This window comes from Xenopus laevis, chromosome 4L (genome assembly GCF_017654675.1).
Source record: "Xenopus laevis strain J_2021 chromosome 4L, Xenopus_laevis_v10.1, whole genome shotgun sequence".
Lineage (NCBI taxonomy): Eukaryota > Metazoa > Chordata > Amphibia > Anura > Pipidae > Xenopus > Xenopus laevis.
In genome coordinates this window covers 96,905,669-96,927,127 of record NC_054377.1, presented here as the reverse complement: position 1 = coordinate 96,927,127, position 21,459 = coordinate 96,905,669, and the positions used below count along the sequence as shown (strand labels likewise).

Here is a 21,459-nt window from a genome sequence, read left to right as displayed (position 1 = left end):
ATATATATATATCTCCTTAGCAAATGTATCCTGTTCTCTCAGAGGCCGCTATGGGAATGGAGACCGAGCAAGGAAAATGCACGAAAACCTCCCTACACGGCACGAGCTCCTAACGCTGAATCAACTTCGGCAGCTACTTCCGGCACAGCACATGGACTTCATGGGATTAATGGGCGGGAACTTGCTAGTAGTTTGTGATTGGATAGCTATTTCCAAAGCTCTACGCTTACCTGTGTGATATGCAGGACAAGTGATGGGACGGTACACTCCTATTCACTGTTAGTGCATACCATAATCTGTATTTACATTGCCTTTTCTCCCGATAAACTGTTTCCTCCCCTCACACTGTCCTTGTTTTGGGGGCGAAGCCGTGGCGCTTTGACTCCACCCCCTGACTGTGAGTCGCAGGCACCTGTCAGGCACAGGTTTAGTTGGGAGTTTGCGATGATGGGATTCAGCAGCAGCTTGTGCATCTGTGGCGCGACGCTTGTCCTGCTGCTGCTGCTGCTGACTTCTGTGGCCCCTTCCCAGGCTGCTCTCTACTCCCCGGATGAGCCCGTGGTGTTTCTTGACACAAAGGCCAGATCGTATTTGTTGGAATCCCGCAGTTTTTGGCTGGCAGAATTCTACGCCTCATGGTGTGGCCACTGTCAGAATTTTAAACCAACATGGAGCGCTCTGGCCGAAGATATCAAGGGTGAGCCTGGGTCGTACCATTGATTTGCTGGGGGTGTCTACACTGCGAGCCTCTGTCGCCAAAAGCTGAGGGGGTTGTAGTTAAATAACACGAGTCTCAGAGCTGCTGCGATGTGTACTTTCCCTTCAGAGCTCTGGGCTTGTGTAAACATACTGTAGGCTGCTTGTGTGTGTGAGAATGTTGGGGGATGGATAGAACTGTTATATTATTGGTTATGCTCCCAATTCAAAACCAGCAATATTTTGGCAGACATTTTTCTAGGACTGAATTGTGCAGTGTGATAAAATGTTCTGTTTTGGGGTCCAAATGAGTTGGGGAGCAACAGAGGTATGAAAAAAGTCCCTGGGTGCCAAATATGTGCTGTGATTGGTCATTTGGTAGCCCTTATGTGGGCTGGTGCATTACAGGAGGCTCTGTTTGGGTGAGCTACTGGTTAGTCATAACCATTATATTTTACCTGAAAAGTACTTTTGTAAAGGCTGACCGGTTTAGTGGGGTGTTACAATATAAATAAGAGAGAAGTGCTGGCCATGGCACATAATGTCATTAGTTGGTTCTCCTTCCAAACACTTTTTTCAGTTGGGTTGTTTTCAGATTGTTCACCAGAAAAAAAGACTTTCTTTCAAGTGCTTTCCATTTTTTTATTTCTTACCATTTTTTTTTTTTTAGAATTTAATGTCCCGGTCTCTGGTGTTTCAATCTGGTAGCTCAGTGATCCAGGTGCAGATTCTGTGCTGTTACAATTTTGCAACATTTAGGGATCTTACAGACAAGCGTTTTTAGCTGCGCTCCCCTGCGTTCCAGTTTCATGCGTTCAATGTATCAATTTAGAACAGTTTAGAGAGTCGGCGACCGCCCCCCTTCCTAGAGCAACTTTAGAAAGGTGAAAAATTAGACTTACACTTTAATATTAGAAAAATGATCCCACGTAGAAGTGAGAAAGTAATTGGAAAAAGTCTTTCTTTTTGGTGAACTGTGATACCAACTGAACTGAAAAACGTGTTTTGAAGGGGAACAATCCCTTTAAGGGCATGTACAGACTGCACTGCCCTGTGTTCGGTTAAATGCACAACCACCAGCAATTGAACTCATCATAGCCTATACCAGTGACATACATACCTATAAGTGCCCCCTATTAGGGCCCCCCAGAAATTCAGTAAGTTGAGCTTGGGGCCTCACTACACTACCTTCCATAGTTACAACACAAATACGTTATCAGTCATCAGTGTCCTGGTTACTCGTGTTCCTACAGAAGCAACTTTACTTTTTATGCTATACGTACAGACCTACAGTATGTTCATCTACCTGTGGCTGCATGTTAAACAGGGCATGTTACTGCTGGAATACAGTGAGAGACATCTGTCTGTATAGATTGACAAGCCATTAGATTCTTCTGGCTGGATCCAGGCAATAACCAGAAGGATTTACATAAGCAGTTAACAGTGGCTATAGAAGCAAAATAACTAATCATCTTATTTTTTTCTAAATAAATATATATATATATTCTATAAAGGAAAGTGGCTTTCCCTTTAATGCTTGCTCTCCCAACCCCCGCCCTCTAAACACAGTCCTACAGATTACTTAAAAGCCCATAATGCTGAATGTTTCTTTGGAAGAGGTCATGCCAAATAAAGAGAGAAGCAGGTATGGTCTTTCTCCTCCCAAAGAAAATACCCTTTTTCACTTAGGTAGGACTGATGCATGGACACTGCCTTGGCAGGGCGCATCAGCTTATGCATACTTTGTACAAACCATGTAACCAAAAGTGTCTCTTTTTGCCAAATTCAGATAAGTTCTCTTTAATCCAATTGTTCCTTAAAGTTGTATAATGATAGTGCTGGGTTAATTTGTTTAGTTCAGTATATATATATATATATATATATATATGATCTAAATAAAAGTTTTTTATATGCAAGAAGTCCCTAAAGTGCAACAGCTTTTCTTTAACTTGTATACATTCTTCCTGTTAGCACCAGGACATTAACCCTTTTTTTAAGTGTGTGCAGCAGTCACACAGACTGCTGCACACACCTAGACCCAAATTTTCAACCCAAACCCACTCAACGGGGAGTAAACCTGCAAGTCACCTCAGGTTTTCAGTGTCAATTACCCACACATCACTGGTATACATATTCAATGGTTTATAGTTTTTTATGGAGAATGTAATGTTTTACAGGAATGCCATTGTATGATGGTGATTGCTGTCAGCATTATGTACAGCAATTGTTGAAGAGTTTTTGTGACAGACAAATGCTGTATTCCTTTACAGGAGAGCACACGTGGAATGGAACAAGTTACTCATGTATATTGTTTATTCAGCAGAGGAGTTACAGAAATGTGCTGTAAATCTAGATAAATAGGAGTATGGAATGGACCATAAACAGGTATGGGATCCCTTATTTGGGAACCTAATAAGCAGAAAGCTTTGAATTATGGGACTCTCGTAGAGTCCATTTTAAGGAAATCATTTTAATTTTTAAAAATTATTTCCTTTTTCTCTGTAGTAATAAAACAGTACTTTATACTTGGTGGTAAATAAGCTGCATTGATCCATATTGTTGGCAAATCCTATTGGGTTTATTTAATGTTTAAATGAATTATGGTAAAACCCCAGGTCCCAAGTATTCTGGATAATAGATCCTATTCCTGTACTTTCAAGGCTTACATACTGAATTTGAACCTTATTACAGTACAGACCTTTCTCTGATTCCTTTGCCACATGAACAAAGCTTTGCCTGATCTAATAACCAGTACAGAATGAGAATTTGTGCAATTTAATTACAAGGGAAAATAACCTGACTTTCAGTAAAGGTCATCTTGTATTAAATATACCACAAGTGCCCAAAAGGTAGATCAGGATCTTCAGCTGGTAGTTGGAAGATCTTGAGCAGAATACTGTCTACAAACCATCCTGGTTACTTTTTAGGGCTGAACTGCATTGGATTTTATCTGACCCACAAAATCTTGTCATTCAACAACACAAGATTCTGAGGGAGGCTATATAATCTGATCCTCCCTGCTGTAATGTGAAACAGATCAGATAAAATGAGATGGTGGGTTTTGTTTGTTTCTTCATACGACAGTCAATGTATTTCAGTCAGAAAAAGTCGTCCACACACAATCAGATTTTATTTTGTCTTTCAAATGCAGCATACAGTGTTCCCTTCCATTAGGCATTGTGTCAGATGGCTGTGGGTTGCCACATTGTGCCTGCTGGAACTCTGGGCAAGGAGGTGGGCTGTGACGTAACAGGGGCAGGTTGTTGATGTCACAGGGCAAAACAAGTGATGTAAGGGTGAGAAATGTGACATCAGGGGATGGCAATTGGTGTATGGTGATTGGCCTACAGATGACTACTTCCAGATGTTTTGTCTCCCATGCTGGGGAAGATTTATTGTAGATCAGACTGGAGAATCCAGAAGGATTCCCAACAGCCTTATCCAGTATCCCCAATAAACACATGAGTAGAAAAAAATTAGATTTTACTTGCAGCATGCAAATGAAATGGTTACATCCTAGCGTTTTGGTAATGGTTTACCAAAGGTTAACTATGTAAAGTATATATTTAGGTACCATTATTGTTTCCAGGCCATTCTATGAATATGTACTTTTAATATATGGTGCTGAGTATACAAGTAGTTCAATATGTATGCAATATATAGTTTGATATTTGTGAGCAACTACCAATGCTAAATTGTTCTAGGTGGATAAACAGTGCTGCTATTGTCGTGGCACATATTCAATTGGTGCTGCAGAGCCAAAATACTATTCATAATATTCACAACTGTGATGCAGGTCTGCAACCATTGCATGGCCTTGACTCATGATGCACTCCAAATGGGTCATAGCTTTAATGCATTCTCTAAATATGTTCATACTTATGCTACAGCATGGCTGACAGTGACAGTATTATTTTGCTCTGGTGGAAGAAATAGTTTATTAAAATAAACAAGCCAAATAAATAAATACATATTCTGCAGGTGAACTTCCTCTTCAAAGGGCAACAAAAGCCATAGAATAACCTCATACCAATTATTGTGTGCCCAAGCATGGGGCAGGTATACAATTTCTTAAATGTAGTTTTTGCACTTTGATTTCCCCTGGTACTGCTTATCTTTCTGTTCTGGCTCACTGATGCCTTACCTAGTGTTTTGTCATTGATGTGAGAAAAACAAATAATTAATTCTGTAATGCACAGAAAGCATTGTGTGCACACACACTTAATCAGATCTACTCACCACAGATTTTGCTAAGTGTGGAAGGACGTGTTATCCCATTAACTATTTAGTCTGTTTGCGCCAATTGCTAAAGAGCCGGGGTACTTTGCCTCTCAGCCCTACGGCTGGATTTAGTGGCACTTTTTGGAATTCTTTTTTAAGAATTTCTTTTTAATATATTTATTTTGATCGCATCAACACAATTCCACAGAGCTGTACAGTGAATATAAATTAGTCACTGCCCCAATGGAGCTTACAATCTAAGGTCACTATAAGATTTACACATGGCAGAGCTGATTTTATCGGAGTCCTTCTAACCTGCCTGTATATTTTGTAGCATGTGAGGAAACGCAGATACAAGGAGACTATACATATGTGTACAGATATTGTCGTGGCTGGAACTGACCTCGCACTGCAAGACAACAGCCGCTGAGCCATCATCATTCCCCTATAATATATATGAATCTGAAGGCTGCCCCCTAAAGCCACCAACCTAGGCAGGTACCTACAAGGAATTAGAGGGGACTTTTCCTTGCTCTTTTAATGAAATGTGTCATATTTGTGCTTACGCATGAGCACTGGCCACAACTACCAAGTTCTGTCACAGCAGAGGCTACTGGCATACAAGTACAGATATGAAAGGTAGAGGCCATGGAGTGGTTGGCACTACTATGTGTTGATAACTACTATGTGTTTTTTAGAAAGTGAGTTAATACAGGGTTGTGGAAGATAGCTCATAGTACAAGTCAATCCAGTGAAACAGTTGATCCAGATGGACGTGTGTCTTTTTTCAACCTAACTTACTATGTCACTATTTTATTATAAACATCAACTTGTCAAAAATCTAGAAATTGAAACAGTGGGAACAGAGGTTTTCAGGGGCTTGCAGTGTAACACCAATCGTTTGGCCTTCAAATAGTCAATTATTCCATCGGTATATATTGGGTAACTACTTGAAAGTTACAACAATAAATGCTGTAACAAGGAATTTCAGGGGATTCCAGTCTCCTTTCTGTTTTTTGAATATCAAATGCGTGCTTTGGGTGAAGAGGCTGGGCCTAATTTTGCTTTTTTTTTATGTGTTTATGAAGGGTGGAACCAGTGGTTACAAAGATTAATTTTTCTTGATTACCATCGGTAGCTGATGGTACACAACGGGTCATATTTACTCATGGATGAATATAGAGCTTGTCACATTTCACCTAATAATTTTGTACAGCTCTGTATGCACTGGTATTAGATTTTTTGGGGAAATTTTAACACAGGCTGAAAACAGAGCAAACTCCAAATCCCTAAGAATCCTAAACAAGTTCACTTTAAGCTGGTGAGGTGCCCTCTGGGGAACTGAGCTATTTGATAAAAACGCCCCCAGCCAGGTTGTGTTTACACAGGTTGAAGTTCACAGAAATGCCACTGCTGCCTCTGATTCACCTAAATGTGAAATATTTGACAGCCCTTATAGTGCTGTTTTTACTTGCGTGTTTTTAGGCTGAAAAGCGCAAGTACCAGTGCTGTCCAACATTTCATATCTAAGTGAATAAGAGACAGCAGTGGTAGTTTTTTTGGCACTTTTTTCTTGGATGAGAATACACCGTATTTGCCACAGTGTTAACACTACTGTGCAATATTTGCTTGCCATTATTGCGCAATAAGCAAACTTCAGTAGGACAGACTGTCAGGAATGGGTTCTAACAAATAAATAGCTTTTCAAAAAGATATGTGTATCATTTTGTCAGAATGTGGTCAGCTGCATAAAGCAGTCAATTGTTTAACTGGAGTGTTAGTACAAATTAACAGTAAGCGCTGAGCACTAACCCCGCAGTCAACTCATTAATCCCTGATGCAAATTTCAAACTGGGTTTAACAATTCTAAAACAATTGCTTATTTAATATGTAGAACTGTAGTGTAGATGTGGAACAGATCCAAGGCGGCAGTCAAACTGCAAAAAATCCATTTATTGGGGAGTGTACAACATGTTTCGGGACAAGCCCTTTATCAAGTATCACTTGATAAAGGGCTTGTCCCGAAACATGTTGTACACTCCCCAATAAATGGATTTTTTGCAGTTTGACTGCCGCCTTGGATCTGTTCCACATCTACACTACAGTTCTACATATTTATTTGGGTTATCGGACACAGGATACCCGTGGACGGGTCTGATCTAAGTATGTGGTGAGCTCCTTTCATACTAAATTGTGCATAAATTGCTTATTTAATTTGTGATGCCTAATAAATCTAATAGATTGTATAGAAAAAATGGTTTCATGCAATGAAATATTTAACTAAGAAGGGAGAGTAAAGTAAACAGAGTAGGCCGGTTTCTTGGAAGATCCTTTTGCATCATAGAGGAATGTACATCCTAGTTTGGGAAGTGAAATGTGGGACCCGCACTGACTGCTTGAAATTTGAAACTGTTTAGGCACAGGCTGAGTATGGGAGAGTAAATCCGGACACAGGCAGGGTCAGATAGCTAGCAAGCAGTTTGCATACGTGTCTGTTTGTATGTATGCATAACTTTATTTGTAAAGTGTTATAAGGGCCTGCAGCACTGTACAAAATGTTAAAGTACAATACATAAAAGCACACACAGGGAGGATTGTTATGTTTTGGGTAGCCGAGGATGAGTAGAGTATAACAGTGCTTTATTATCATGCAGCCATTACACAACATCTACAGGCCATCTGCACAAACACCACAAGGATAAGTAACATAATAAATACAATTAATATTCACAAAGTACGAAGAGCTTATATAAGGACACAGATCTTAAAGGGAACCTGTTACCAAAAAATATCTCCAACCACAGGTGCGGGCTAATAGAACCTGCACTCCGGTTGGGGGTAACAGTACCTTTTTTTTTTTTTTTAAAAAAAAAAATACCCTCTGTCAGCACTAGGGAGCTCCTGGTGCAAGTGGCCATATTGGTCATAGCACATGCTAATAATGCACTTCTCACTCATTATGTCCATGCGGTGAGCCCAAACCCCGGAAGCTCCCTCCCAGTGCGGGTGGCCTAGCGCTGGCGGGGGCAATTTTTTTAAAAAAAAACAAATGTTAACATGTTAATATTTTTTGGCAACAGGTGCCCGTTAAGTACCATGTGGTAAGGAGGCCCCTGCCTTCTCATCACATATGTATGACTGCTGCCACATTTGTAGCTGTCATGTATTTCTCATACTCCACCAGGCATAGTTGGATTTAGAATTATAAATATATGTGTACTAAGACAGTAGGAACATGTAGACATCTAAAGAGTGTTGAGGTATTTACTCTTTTATTAGTGGAACCATAATGTTTCTGTAAATAAAAAGGCACCTGGTGTATTTTGTACATAGGTCAGTGTCAGACAAAACACTTTTCTATTAGTATGTGCCACTTATAATCCAAAATAGAAGAAGTACTAGGAGCCACCCCCTGGCTCATATGATTCACTGTGTTCATACACAAACCAAGGGCATACATACATGTTAGATTATATAAGCCAATGAATGGACGGAGCTCCATCTTTTATACTCTTTTTTGTTACAGTTAGGGGAATAATAATTATGCTGTGTAAAAACAACAGTATAATACACCACACATCATCTAGCTTCATAGTGTAAAAAATGTCCTAAAATGTTTAGGTGTTTTTCCTTAAAGTGACTTCCGCCAGAAGCAATGTAAAATAACGGCGGCAAATCTGATGTTTGCATGGCATAAAATTACACACACTTTAATAAATTTGCCATTTATTTTACACAGCTTTTTACAACGTTTTTTCTGCAAATTTAGTTTTACACAGCATAATAAATAAGCCCCTTAAGAGTATGCAATGTTTCTCAGCTGATCTCTGACAGAGCACACAGACCATCACAAAATGGTGGCTCACAGTAAAAGATGTAAAAGATTTGTAGTAGGTAATTTGTTATGATAATCATCCGTTAGTTATATATTCATTGTAAAGGTATGGTTTTCTTTTAAAAAGGAATTGATTTTACATTTCTGCCAGCCCTGATGATAAAGATTATTTCTATTTTAAAGGGCTATTTTGGTTGCTGCCTTTGGTGGACTGGACATGGGAGCGAGCAGGTGACATCAGGGATGGAGCTGGTGACATCCGGAGGCCATTGTTATTTAGGGGGCGGTCAGAGACCTCAGGATCAGGGCTATGATGCGCTGGCCTGTGATTGATGCACAATTTGGCCAATCAGGGGAGAGTACAGGAGTTCTGTTTCTGAAATCCAGGCTGGCAATTTTGAACTGGAGAGCCCGCATAAAACGTGACTGACCTGTTCAAAACCAGACAGGGGCCATTATAATTTTTGATCTTCTTTGTGTATTTGTCTCATGCATAATTTAGAAGTTTAGCCAATAACTGTTACCATTTGTTTGTCCTAGTTTAAAATACCTAGAGGGTATAACCATTTCTGCTGACATTTTCAGCACTTCTGTGTTTCTAACCTTTCTGTTCTGCTGGGGCATGATTCTGCAGGCAGAGACCATAGTTTGCTGTCAGTGGGGTATGGTCATGGAAGACTGCTTCTGATAACCTTTTTTTCTTTTTCAAATAGTAGGTGCATTGTGTCTTGTAAGAGAAGCAACAATTCAACCTCTCTATTTTCCATAGTTGAAAATACATACAAATGAACACATGCAAAAAAATCAGATTGCACATACATAAAAGCCATGTGAATTAAAATTGAGAAAGTGCTAGTATAAAATTATAGTACAGGTACAGTATGGAATCTGTTATCCTGAAACCCGTTATTCAGAAAGCTCTGAATTACGGGAAGGCCATCTCTCATAGACTCCATTTTAATCAAATAAGTAAAATTTTTAAAAAAATCCTTTTTCACTGTAACAATGAAAAAATAACTTGTACTTTATCCCAACAAAGATATCATTAATCAATTATATCTTAGATGGCAAAAAAAGATTATTGGGTTTATTTAATTTTAAATAATTTTTAGTAGACTTCAGGTATGGAGACCCAAATTACAGAAAGGAAAACCCCAGGTCCTGAGCAATTTGGATATCTGATCCCATACCTGTATACCCAGAACAAAACATCAGTGGATACCCTTGGAACAATTAAGGGGGTTATGTATTAAACCTCAAATTTCTCGAGATTTATTCTACACCGATGCTGCAAAAAGTCCATATCTGAAAATCCGCCATCTCAGACCTGTCAAGGTCCTGTATAAGTCAATGGGAGGGGCACCAATCCCAATTTGAAGTAATCGTGGTCTGCGCTGGGATTAACCCAAAAATTTTACTTTTTCAGGGTTATAGGGCAAAACCTTGAAAAAAAATCGATTCGGGGAAAAAGCCAAAAAAATTTGAGCGATTTGGGTTTTCACTCAAGTTTTTTTCACAATCTGATAAAATAAACAAGCTAAAATAAGGCATGGGAGTTTGCTCAAGCTTTTTTTTTTAAAATTATGAGATAAATTTGGTTTTAATAAATAACCCCCTAAACGTGTTAGTGAGTGCTAAATTATTCAGTTTTATTGGGTCCCCAGTAACTAAACATTTGTGTTCAAAAAGATCACTGATATCAAAAATTCTTCAGGTATTATAAAGGGGGAGCAAAGGCTGCACCTGATTTTGCTCAGTCCGTCTCTGGGAAGAGGGATAACAAGCTCTACTATCTAATTTTTTTTATTGTTTCATACAATACATCATCCATCAGAAACATGTACACATGATAGAATATTGACATAATACAGCCTTTTTTTAGTGTAACAATTTCAACGTTATTTATAGTTTAAGGGAAAAATAAAACCAGCAACAAAACGGGGTAGATCACTTATTAGCTGTCTTGCTAGCTAAGTACCTCCTATTATCCTTTCATTAATGAGCTTCTATGGTGTTCTAGCTGAAATTAAATCGAGGAGGAGATAAAGTTGCATATTGTTCCTTTGGAACCTACTCTCATAAAGAACAATTTTTCCCAGCAAATATTTGTGTCAGTCAGGCAGTTTAGTGGTTTTGCTCCATGTGCACTGAATAGTGGGAAGTCCATTGTGTGTAACCTCCCACAGTGCAATGTGCCAGCTCATATATTGTCAGTAGGAGAGCTCTGCGGGAGTTATGGATGCTTGCCACTTTCCCTCCAGTGCTGTCTGTTCCCTTTTATTTACCTATACACTATGGCATTCTCTCATGTAGCACTAGCTTCCCAAGTCTGGCTTCAGTGTCCCATTACAAAATCTGTTTTGTTGTTGGCCATGTAAGCAGGGCTGGACTGAGATTCAAACTAGACCCTGGCATTTCAGGTACACAGATGCCCAAACAGAGCACACAGCAGCACAAACAGCCTCCCACCGGCCCAATATATAGTGACTGTCTATGGCAACTTACAGCAGCCCCTCTGGCATTTGCCAGAACCCACAGATTGCCAGTCCAGGCCTGCATGTAAGGGTTTACTTTACACAAAAAGAAAAATATATTTTCCCTGTTCATTAATATATCCTACCTGACACTTGCAAGCTTTTGCTCTGTAACATCTGTTGGGCTCAAGGTTGTACTTCCAAAGTATCACATTGAAATTGGTCATCACTAATACTGACAAAAATCCGATGACTATGTTGGGCATCCACTAAGGTTAAAAAAAGGAGCCTTCAGATGGGCAGCACAGTTGGCTCAGTGGTTAGTATTGCTTGCAGCATTGGGGGTTTGTTTCTGAGATAGCCGCTATCTGCAAGACGTTTGTTTGTTCTCTCTGTACAGGTATGGGACCTGTTATCCAGAATGCTTGGGACCTGGGGTATTCTGGATAGAGGGTCTTTCTGTAATGTGGATTTTCATACCTTACGTATCATTACAAATCATGTAAACATTAAATCAATCAATAAATCATTTCTGCATTTCATAACACGGCAGCACTACTTAAATAGAGGATAATAGTGTTTCTGAACATTAACTCCCAGCATCCCATGTGCTTAGAAATCTAGTATAGGGAGGTTATCGGGGAGATAGCCAGTTGCATATCTTTGCTATTATTATAATTACCAGAGCTTTGTAGGATCTGATTACAAGAGGTACCTGAAATTAACGTGAGCATTTACTTTTCTGCTTAAAAAACAGCCCTTTCCTGTTGTTTATTCCCTGCGCTCTATATACAGCACCTGAAACTTGGTGTTCTTTTGGTTTCCTTTTTGGGTCATTGGCAATCAGAGGATTTAGCCTTTCCTTGTCTTTTAAGACTTGCATACACAATTCAACTGTAGTTATATGTTCTACTTATTTTCTATGCATTATTCTAACTATGAATATTATGCGTGATCATTTATTTTTTTAAAAGGTTTTTATTTTGCATTTTATAACAACAAATAAACAAACATTATATGGTTTGCGGTTCCATCTTCTTACAAACATTATAGCACAGCTTACATATTTAATACATTTGAGTCCTGTACATTTGTATACACTCTATTTCAGAAAGGTTCTGATTCTGTTAGTCCTAAATCCCTTGAATAGGTGGTGCAGCTAGTTCTGTCACTGTTAGCTTATCCCCCTATATCCTATGGCTCCTCTATGGCTTCTAGCCAATCTCGCCACACTAGATCATACTTCTGGGGACATCCTCTTGCAGTGTAGGTGAGTTGTATTAGGGGGAGTGTTTCTTTAATCAAGTTCAACCAGCCATTAACTGTGGGGGAGAGGGGGGACATCCAATTCAGGAGGATACATTTCCTGGCATAGAACAGTAATGTACGAAAGAGTATTCTCATGGCCGCCCTAGGGGTGACCTCATCTATTACACCGAGAATCCATACCTGAGGAGTTAATAATTGAGGCAGTGCAATTTTATCCTGGATATAGTTGAGAACCTGAGACCAGAAGGCTTGGATTCGGGGGCATAACCAGACAAGATGTAGATAAGATGCCTCTGAGGCCCTACACTTAGGACACTGTGGTGAGTCCCGTCGGTTCATACGGAACAGCCTATTTGGGGTTAAGTGGAGTCTATGTAGGATCTTGAACTGGATTAGTCTATCTCTGGTTGAGACGAGGTAGTCATAGGCCCTAGCAGTCGCCTCTTCCCAATCTTCGTCCTCTAGCCCCGGAATGTCTCTGCTCCAGGCTGCACCCGCTGCATGAAATGGAGGTTTAATAGTAGCTAGGAGAAGCGAGTACAGCCTGGTGACAAGTTTTTTGGCGGTGGGGGCTCTAAGGGCTGCTTCTATTTTAGAGGTTGTGAGATCCATGGCGTTGCCTTGAAATTGGGTAGTGGTGGCCTGTCTAAGCTGGAAATAGGAGAACCAGGGAAGAGGCTCCTGGGTTTGGACATGTTTAATTTCAGCCCTAGGGCGTATCGCTATGCGTGATCATTTATAGTAGTTATGCCACAATATGGCTCATTTAAGAGCAATACTTGTATGGTATAGACACAAAATATCACCAGAAACATTGAGCATTCATACAATTGTGGAAATCCTTCTAGTGTCATGTGTTAATTCTGTTATTGTTACAGCAATGCACTGACAAAGAACAATTAATGTTTCCAACCATTATGCAAAAAGTACTTGCCCTAAATACCGTATTGAAGATGTAGGAGGAATGGCAGGTGCAGACACTGCCAAGTTTTATTGTGTTAAAGCAATATTTTGCCTCTTTAGTTACCTTTTTGCTTTTGATGTGTGCGGATGTATTTTTCTGTCACTGTTTATAAGCTACAAATAAAACCATTATATCTGGGAGTTGTATGTTTTTAAAAACATGTTTAATCAGTTGTAATGAGCTGCAACAAAATAATTTGCTGACCTATTTCTCAATTGTAATAACATCCCAGAGACAACAAATCCTCATCCCATTCAATCTCAAGTCGCTTCAGTCAATAGATCTTTTGTAACAAGGGCTTGTCTTCCAGTGAAGAGTCACAGCATATTTCTTTGCTGCTGATATGCAAGCAATCCTGCGAGCTGCCATATGCCTTGTGTCAACTAACTTGTAGCCTTATTTCATTAGCTAGAGTTTCACAATCAGAAAATACATGAGCACAACTGCTGATATAAAGGGGTTTATTTATCAAAGGTCGAATTTTAGAGTTTTGTGAGCTTTTTTAGACCTGGAATGAACTCACAACTCATGTAACTAAACGTAAAAAAAGCGAATACTCAAATCGATAACGTTTTTGGCAGAAAAAATCTTGAATTGATCGAGTTTTTGAGCACCACCGAAAAAACTCTCTCACAAAAGGCTATTAACATCTTCTAATGATCAAGGGACCACTGCCATTGAATTCTACAGGTTTTAGATGGTGTATTTTCCAATTTGAGCTAATTTCAGCTTCAGGTTATAATAAATCTTGAAAAATTCTAAGTTTTTGGGGGGAAAACGCAATTTTCAAGGTTTTTTTTTTAACCCAAAAATTCAGAAAAGACAACTTGCCATTGATAAATAACCCCCAAAGTGCAGTGATGATTGAAACATGCCACTACCAATAGTGTTAACTAAAACTAAAAAATTACCTTTTCACTTACCTTTACAAAACCAAGCCTGAGCCCAGCTCATCACATGTACACATTTGCATGTGGAATTGATCCAGCTATCCAGTGCAAGGATCGAGCGTCAGCATGACGTTAATACCTACAGGAAAAATCTTACAATTGTATTATATACAGCAGGTTGGAAAGGACTGAATAATCATTTTACATTCACACAATGGAAAGAAAAAGGAAAGTGAGCAAATTTCCATGTGTCTCAGCTGTCATTAAGACAATATGCCAAGTGTTGTTGGCAAGCTGTGAGCAGACTGATGACGAGATGAATCAGAGTCTTATTGTTTATGAAGGAATTTCATATTTGTAGCTAATCCTTTCAGTGCCATTGTAAGCTGTGCTGCCCTATGAGTGACAAATGACATTTTGTACTGAATATCTGCCTTTTTTCCACTAGGGGACACCCAGCAACCAAGTATTTAACTCTTGCAGATCTGAAAAGCCCTTATAATAGTCCTAGAATGGCAGTTTTTATTTATATGCTTTTGCAATAGTTGCTACCAAGAGTGATGGTTAGCTTAGCATTTGTTCAGCAGCCCAGAGCAGCTTGAATGTGTGCTGTTTTCCAGATCTCTCCCCGATATGCCCACCTTGGGCTGATCCGATCGTGGGCCCTAGGGCCCAAGGATCGGATCATCACAACTAGAATACGGGCAGTCCTCAATCTGAGGGGTTTTTGTAAACCTGCCTGATCGACATCTATCCAACTTTCAGACAACTTATCAAGCAGGGAAGCCCATCTGAAGGTCCCATACACTGCCCAATAAGCTGCAGACTTAATCTTTCGGCAGTTTATATCTGCTCCTGTATGGAGGCCTTTAGAGGATTTACCTGGCCTGTGGTTGAGAAGGGACTTAAAGACCCCCAGCCCCACCTGTCCTTTAGCTGACATCAAAGATTATATCAGAAGGGGTGGGATCCAAAACACTATCCCATCAATAAAGAAGTTAGCTACAGTTTGCGGAACCCAGTCACATTATGTGTGCACCTTCTATAAGAAAATTCATCAGTTTTTAGGTTGTCAATAGCAGAGGAGAACTGTGTCCAGTTGGGCCTCTTACTGTTCTTTTTATGTTTGGTTGGGTTGAGATTGGTCTCTGGGACAATACAAAATGTAAATTATTGTTTTTATACTTTTTATACTAACCAGTGACTCCTTATACAGTTTTTATAGTAGTGTTAATGTAAAAATATAGTCATTTTAAAGATATCCGTAACTGTAGAAACTCTGGTACAGGTATGGGACCGGCTATCCAGAATGCTCAGGACCAAGGGGTTTCTGGATGAGGGATCTTTCTGTAATTTGGATCTCCGTACCTTAAAAGATACAGTAATGTAAATATTAAATAAACCCAACATGATTGTTTTGTCTCCAATAAGGATTACTTATATCTTAGTTATGATCAAGTACAAGGTACTGTTTTATTAATACAGAGAAAAAGGAAATCATTTTTAGAAATTATTTGATTATATGGGAGGTGGCCTTCCCATAATTCAGAACTTGCTGGATAATGGGTTTCCGGATAATGGATCCCATTGCTGTAGTGATATTTCTTGTGGGCTTGGCCTGGATTATTATTGTTTTGTATATTGGAGTGGTAATTTACAGCTACAATTAAAGTGCAGGTGTCAGTAGTAACCAGTCAGGTCTTTTTATTAATTTTCTAAATAGACTGTAACTAATTGCTGATTGGTTTCTATTGGCAATTATACTTTAGCACCTATATTTGTAAATCATCAGCCAGGGGATGCTTTGAAAAAGAGAGAAAACATCTGCTTGGGAGGAGTGTGCCTAAATCATGCTAAGAAATGTGTCCCTCACCAGTAGCATTGGCTAAAACCATTTTGGTGCCTAGTGTTTATATCCATTCAGACTATTGCCTAGCTTTGGCGTGACTTCTTTTAGCACATTTCTTTACATACACTTTGCTATTTTGGTATACTTAATTACTGGTATTGTTATTAACAGTTTCTCTTGTTTTCCTCACCCATATATGGTCTCTTACATTTTCCTTTAAGGGAACTATACAGATTATTGAATGAATAATTTATTCCAAAAATTGCATGATCTGAGAGTAACTAACTATTTTATATGTGTATTTATTTGCTAGACTGGAGACCAGTGGTTTATTTGGGGGTGATCGACTGTGCTGAGGCATCCAACTCTGATACATGTACTGAATTTGGAGTTAAAGGATATCCTACTGTAAAGGTAACCAACTCCTTACCGTTTCATGCAAATAGTGCGTTTATTTGTTCACCAATTTATATAAGTAAAAAAGGCAACAGGATATATTAACAGTCATGTTTTTCCCCCGAAAAAACCCCTCCCACTCAATTGTGAATTACATTGTTCCATTCATTTTAAATGGGGCTGGAAATTTAGACTGTTGTAACCCTTTACGTGCCAGCATTTCACGTGCCTGACGTTTTTTGAACATTTTGTATTCTCTAACTTAAGGTGTATTTCCTTGGGGAGACTATTAGTTTACCTAGGAGCTTTCTAAATCAGCCCAAGTTTTTGTGTAATGCCATTTGTGGGATAAGATTTAGAGCTCTAAATACCAAAAAAAACGAGATATTTCTGTTTTTCAAGACCTATGCATATATACCATAAATACATTTTATTTTATGCACAAAAATCCAAAATGTCTTGAATGTGCTAATAAAATTTATGAAAATTCTTAAAATCACCCAAAGCTTTCACTTTGCAACTTCTTATCTCTTACATATCATTAGGTATAAAAAAGATCCTAAATGTGAATTGCAGGCGTGCACCAATTCCATGTATAGGATCTATTATTCAAAATGCTCTGGATCCGGGCGTCTTCTGGATAACGGATCTTTCCGTAATTTGGATCTTCATACCTTAAATATATTTAAAAAACATGTAAACATGAACGAAACCCAAATTGATGACTCTAGAATAGATGCGTTTTGATGACAGTTTGTCTCTCTTGTCTTACCTACAGCACAGAAAGCAATGTTGTCCTTGAGGATAATACTCTAAGCTGTGCATTTAGCTGTCTTGCAATTTTTTTTACCTGGACATGTTTAATGGATATGAAGAGCAGAATAAAAAAAATTTAAAACAAAAAGTGCCCAAATCTACCTTTCATGTCACAGAAGGCAGGAACTGAGAAATATGTGCAGACATCCACCACTCGCCTAAAGTTCACAGTTTAAATGTACCTTAACCAAATTTTGTTTTTTAGGTCAACCCAGTTCACAGTAATTGTTTTTCCCTTGCTAGTCCCTCGTGACCCCTGGGTTTAGCTCCTCGTGTAACGTATGTTGTTATTTTTTTCTCTAGTCCTTCAAACCCTTTACAAAAGAAATTTCAGAAGGTGTCGAAGAGAAAGGTATGTAAGCAGCAATCTCTTGTTGCAATTCTGTTTTTAGTTCATTTTAGAGGTATCAATTGTGTGTGTTCTTACAGGAGAAGTCAAGGGTAATTCACTGGAGGTTCCAATGTGTTAGACACCCCCTCAGTGAAAATTATCACTTATCTTAGATCTCCCAGGGTGATATTCTCACTGCCAATGTCTTCAGGTGTCCTGGACAGCACATGTTCACAGATAAGTAAAGACTGATAAACTCAAAGATGTTTACTCTACTGTGCATTCACACTAACCCGACAGCACAGAGGCTCTCTGGGACATCACTGAAGATGGTGGAGCAGTGTGATAGGAGCAACACTGCAGGCCAGTTCACTTTTCAGCAGAGAGAAGCCCAAACCTCGGGTATAAGTTTAGTGATCATGTTCACAGAGGTGCGTCTAACACATTGGGAACCACCATGTTCTTTTACATATTTCTATAAAATAAATTCACACATTGTGATAGATTACTAGTAATGGAACCTGTTTTATTGGGCACAGGTTCCCTGCAGAGAATACAGTTTTAGAAAAGGGTCTGGCATTCACAATATATTAAAACAACCCTCTCATCCGATTTCAAATATTTAAGGAACACCAGCAAATAAAGGCCACACTATGTGCAAAGTCTTAGGAGGTACCCAGAGACACTCCTGCTATGAGGAAAGAGAAACTTGCCTTAGGTGACAGCACACTACAGTTTACCAGTGGCAGCAAAAAGCAGCTGTTAGTTACTTTAAGGACAGAAATTCCCATTTTTAAAGTAGAATTTCGTCTCTTCAAGCACAGAGAGCATAACTGTGCTCCCCCGTGCCCCCGGAACGCAAAGTTGTGGAAGTAACCACTTTTTCCATGCTTTGCTTATGAATTGTTATGATCTATGTGGTCCCAATAAACTAAACCAAATAAAAAAAGGGCATTTTTTCAAAATAAAATAATTACCCATACAAAAATAAGTGCATAACATTGTATATAAATGCAGTGTAAGTATACATTAAGCAAATATTATGTTATTATGATAGTAGTGCATTCTAATATCTCTCTCGTATAGCTATTTTTCATTGAGCCTGACCTCGTATCTGACATCATATCTCGGCAGATCATACTATCCAGGCGCTGAGGGAAACCATCATTAAAAGACTAGAGGAACAAAAGGATTCTAGACCCCCTGCATGCCCCCCTTTGGAGCCAATCAGGTAAATAACAACAACATAAAAACATCAGATGTTACCTTGGTTTACTTGGGTGATAGATGTCCATCGCTAGAGGCATTGGTTAAACTCATGCAAACCTTTGGCTTAGTCTCTAGTCCTGAGACAAGTACATCTAAGTCAGCTAATTTTGGTTGATGAGGAGGGAATCCCTGCTGTCTTATCCTCTACAACAAGCTAAAAAAATGAACCTACTTGGGAATTTAGATAACTCTTGCTGTATTTCAGTTCCGAGCTAATATAAGTAACACATTAATAAAATGGACTCTGAATAAATTCATGGCATGGAACACACTTTCTGGTGGCCCCTCAAAAAAGATACAACTAATGGAAAGAACTATACTGGATAAAAAAGAAGAGATGCTCAAATATATGCAAATCTGGTGTCACTGGACATAGGCTTCATCCCTGCCCGGTTGGCTATATGTACAGTATGTCATAAGAAATTGTACCCACACCATAGTCATCATCTCTTATCCTTTATGTAAATAATACTAGTCTAGACTGTTCTCCTGTATGTCTTATATCATGTTTATATGTCTATAATGTCACAGCCCATGCTCTGATGGTAACATCATTAAGTACATAGCATTTGATTTATCAAGTACAATGTATTTGATTTCCTGTTTTTATACTGATAAAATATGTAATTGAGCAACAATTCCAGATTACTTCCATTCCCAGACCCACCTAAACTAAACTAAACTAAACTAAATTTGATTACTTTATGACATAGTATCATTTAGCTATAGGTCTTAAAGGAGAAGGAAAGGCAGATGATTGCTCTCATGATTGCAGACTGAACCACTATATTCATTTTTGTTAAAGCGGACTCTTTCTGCAATTCAAATTGAAAACACTACTCTTCTCTCTGCATTGAGGTTGCCATTCTAGATTTTGTCATTTCCTCCTGCTGCATATTGCTATTGTGCATGTGCCAACTCCCCCCCCCCGCGCATCATGCATGTCCCATGCTGCTCTAGAAACATTGTAAATAATCACACGTGTAAAGCAGCGTAGAGGGATGCAGGAAAACAGGGCATCTGTTACTGCAGGTAAACACTGAACACCAATGATTTGTTCAACAAACATTCTGGCCACAGCTATTAAATATCTAAAGCTGCGCTTTATTGTTAAAGAGTTTGCCTGTATCCCAAAAGTGTTTTGGGGGACAGTTAAATAAGACAGTACTTATCTGATCTCTTTTAGCGCATATGAAGTTGAACAGTTCTTCATAACACACCAAGAAGATTACTTGGCACTGATATTTGAGGAAGCTTCAATGTACATAGGAAGAGAGGTATGTACACCTTTCATGTACATTTCTTTGTCTCTAGATATGCTGTCAATATTATAATATACATAGTATTGCACAATTATGCATCTTCCAGAAATTAGACTCTTTCTCGACATCGCCAAACGAGCGGATCTTTCCCCGATATGCCACTAAACTGCATGGCTATATCGGGGGTAATTCGAGCGTTCGGCTGTATGGCCAAACGATCGAATTACGATGCGCCAAGCGGCTCTGACGGGTCGGTCGGGTAAAAATCCAACCTTCCCGATCGATATCGTGGCCAGATATCGATCGGGAAGACCCGTCGGAAGCCCCCATACACGGGCAGATAAGCTGTCAAATCGGTCCAAACGACCGATATCGGCAGCTTTATCTGCCCGTGTATGGCCACCTTAAGGGTTAACTGTAGTCAATAAATGCTTTATCACAATCCTATCTGGTACTCTTCCACTTGTATAACACAATGGTTTTATCATGCATGGTTTATCAGCAATAGAGTTTTGATGTGTGGCTAATTTTGTGTATATGAATTAATGCTAATATCACCATGCAGAATGAGAATTCGATGCATGTAGCTTAAAGGGATACTGTCATGGGAAAATATGTTTTTTCCAAAACAAATCAGTTAATAGTGCTGCTCCAGTAGAATTCTGCACTGAAATCCATTTCTCAAAAGAGCAAATAGATTTTTTTATATTTAATTTTGAAATCTGAAATGGGGCTAGACATATTGTCAGTTTCCCAGCTGCCCTAATCATGTGACTTGTGCCTGCAGTTTAGGATGGAATTACTTTTTGGCAGGCTGTTATTTCTCCTACTTAATGTAACTGAATGTGTCTCAGTGAGACTTGGCTTTTACTATTGAGTGCTGTTCTTAGATCTACCAGGCAGCTGTTATCTTATGTTAGGGAGCTGCTATCTCGTTACCTTCCCATTGTTCTGTTGGGGGGGTGTGATATCACTCCAACTTGCAGTACAGCAGTAAAAAGTGATTGAAGTTTATCAGAGCACAAGTCACATGACAGGGCAGCTGGGAAATTGACAATATGTCTAGCCCCATGTCAGATTTCAAAATTGAATATAACAAAATCAGTTTGCTCTTTTGAAAAATGGATTTCAGTGCAGAATTCTGCTGGAGCAGCACTATTAACTAATGCATTTTGAAAAAAACATGT

At 39.0% G+C, this 21,459-nt stretch overlaps 1 protein-coding gene across 1 annotated transcript in view; it reads left to right on the top strand.

Annotated features, from left to right (window-relative positions):
- Positions 1-367: 367 nt before the first annotated feature.
- The window catches only part of qsox1.L (quiescin sulfhydryl oxidase 1 L homeolog), a 33,562-nt gene continuing 12,470 nt past the window's right edge, over positions 368-21,459 (top strand). Inside the window, 5 exon segments of the mRNA NM_001097087.1 lie at positions 368-697; positions 16,512-16,612; positions 17,714-17,762; positions 18,876-18,972; positions 20,197-20,287. Of these exon segments, the coding sequence (NP_001090556.1) occupies positions 448-697; positions 16,512-16,612; positions 17,714-17,762; positions 18,876-18,972; positions 20,197-20,287 (588 nt within the window). The 5' untranslated portion in view covers positions 368-447.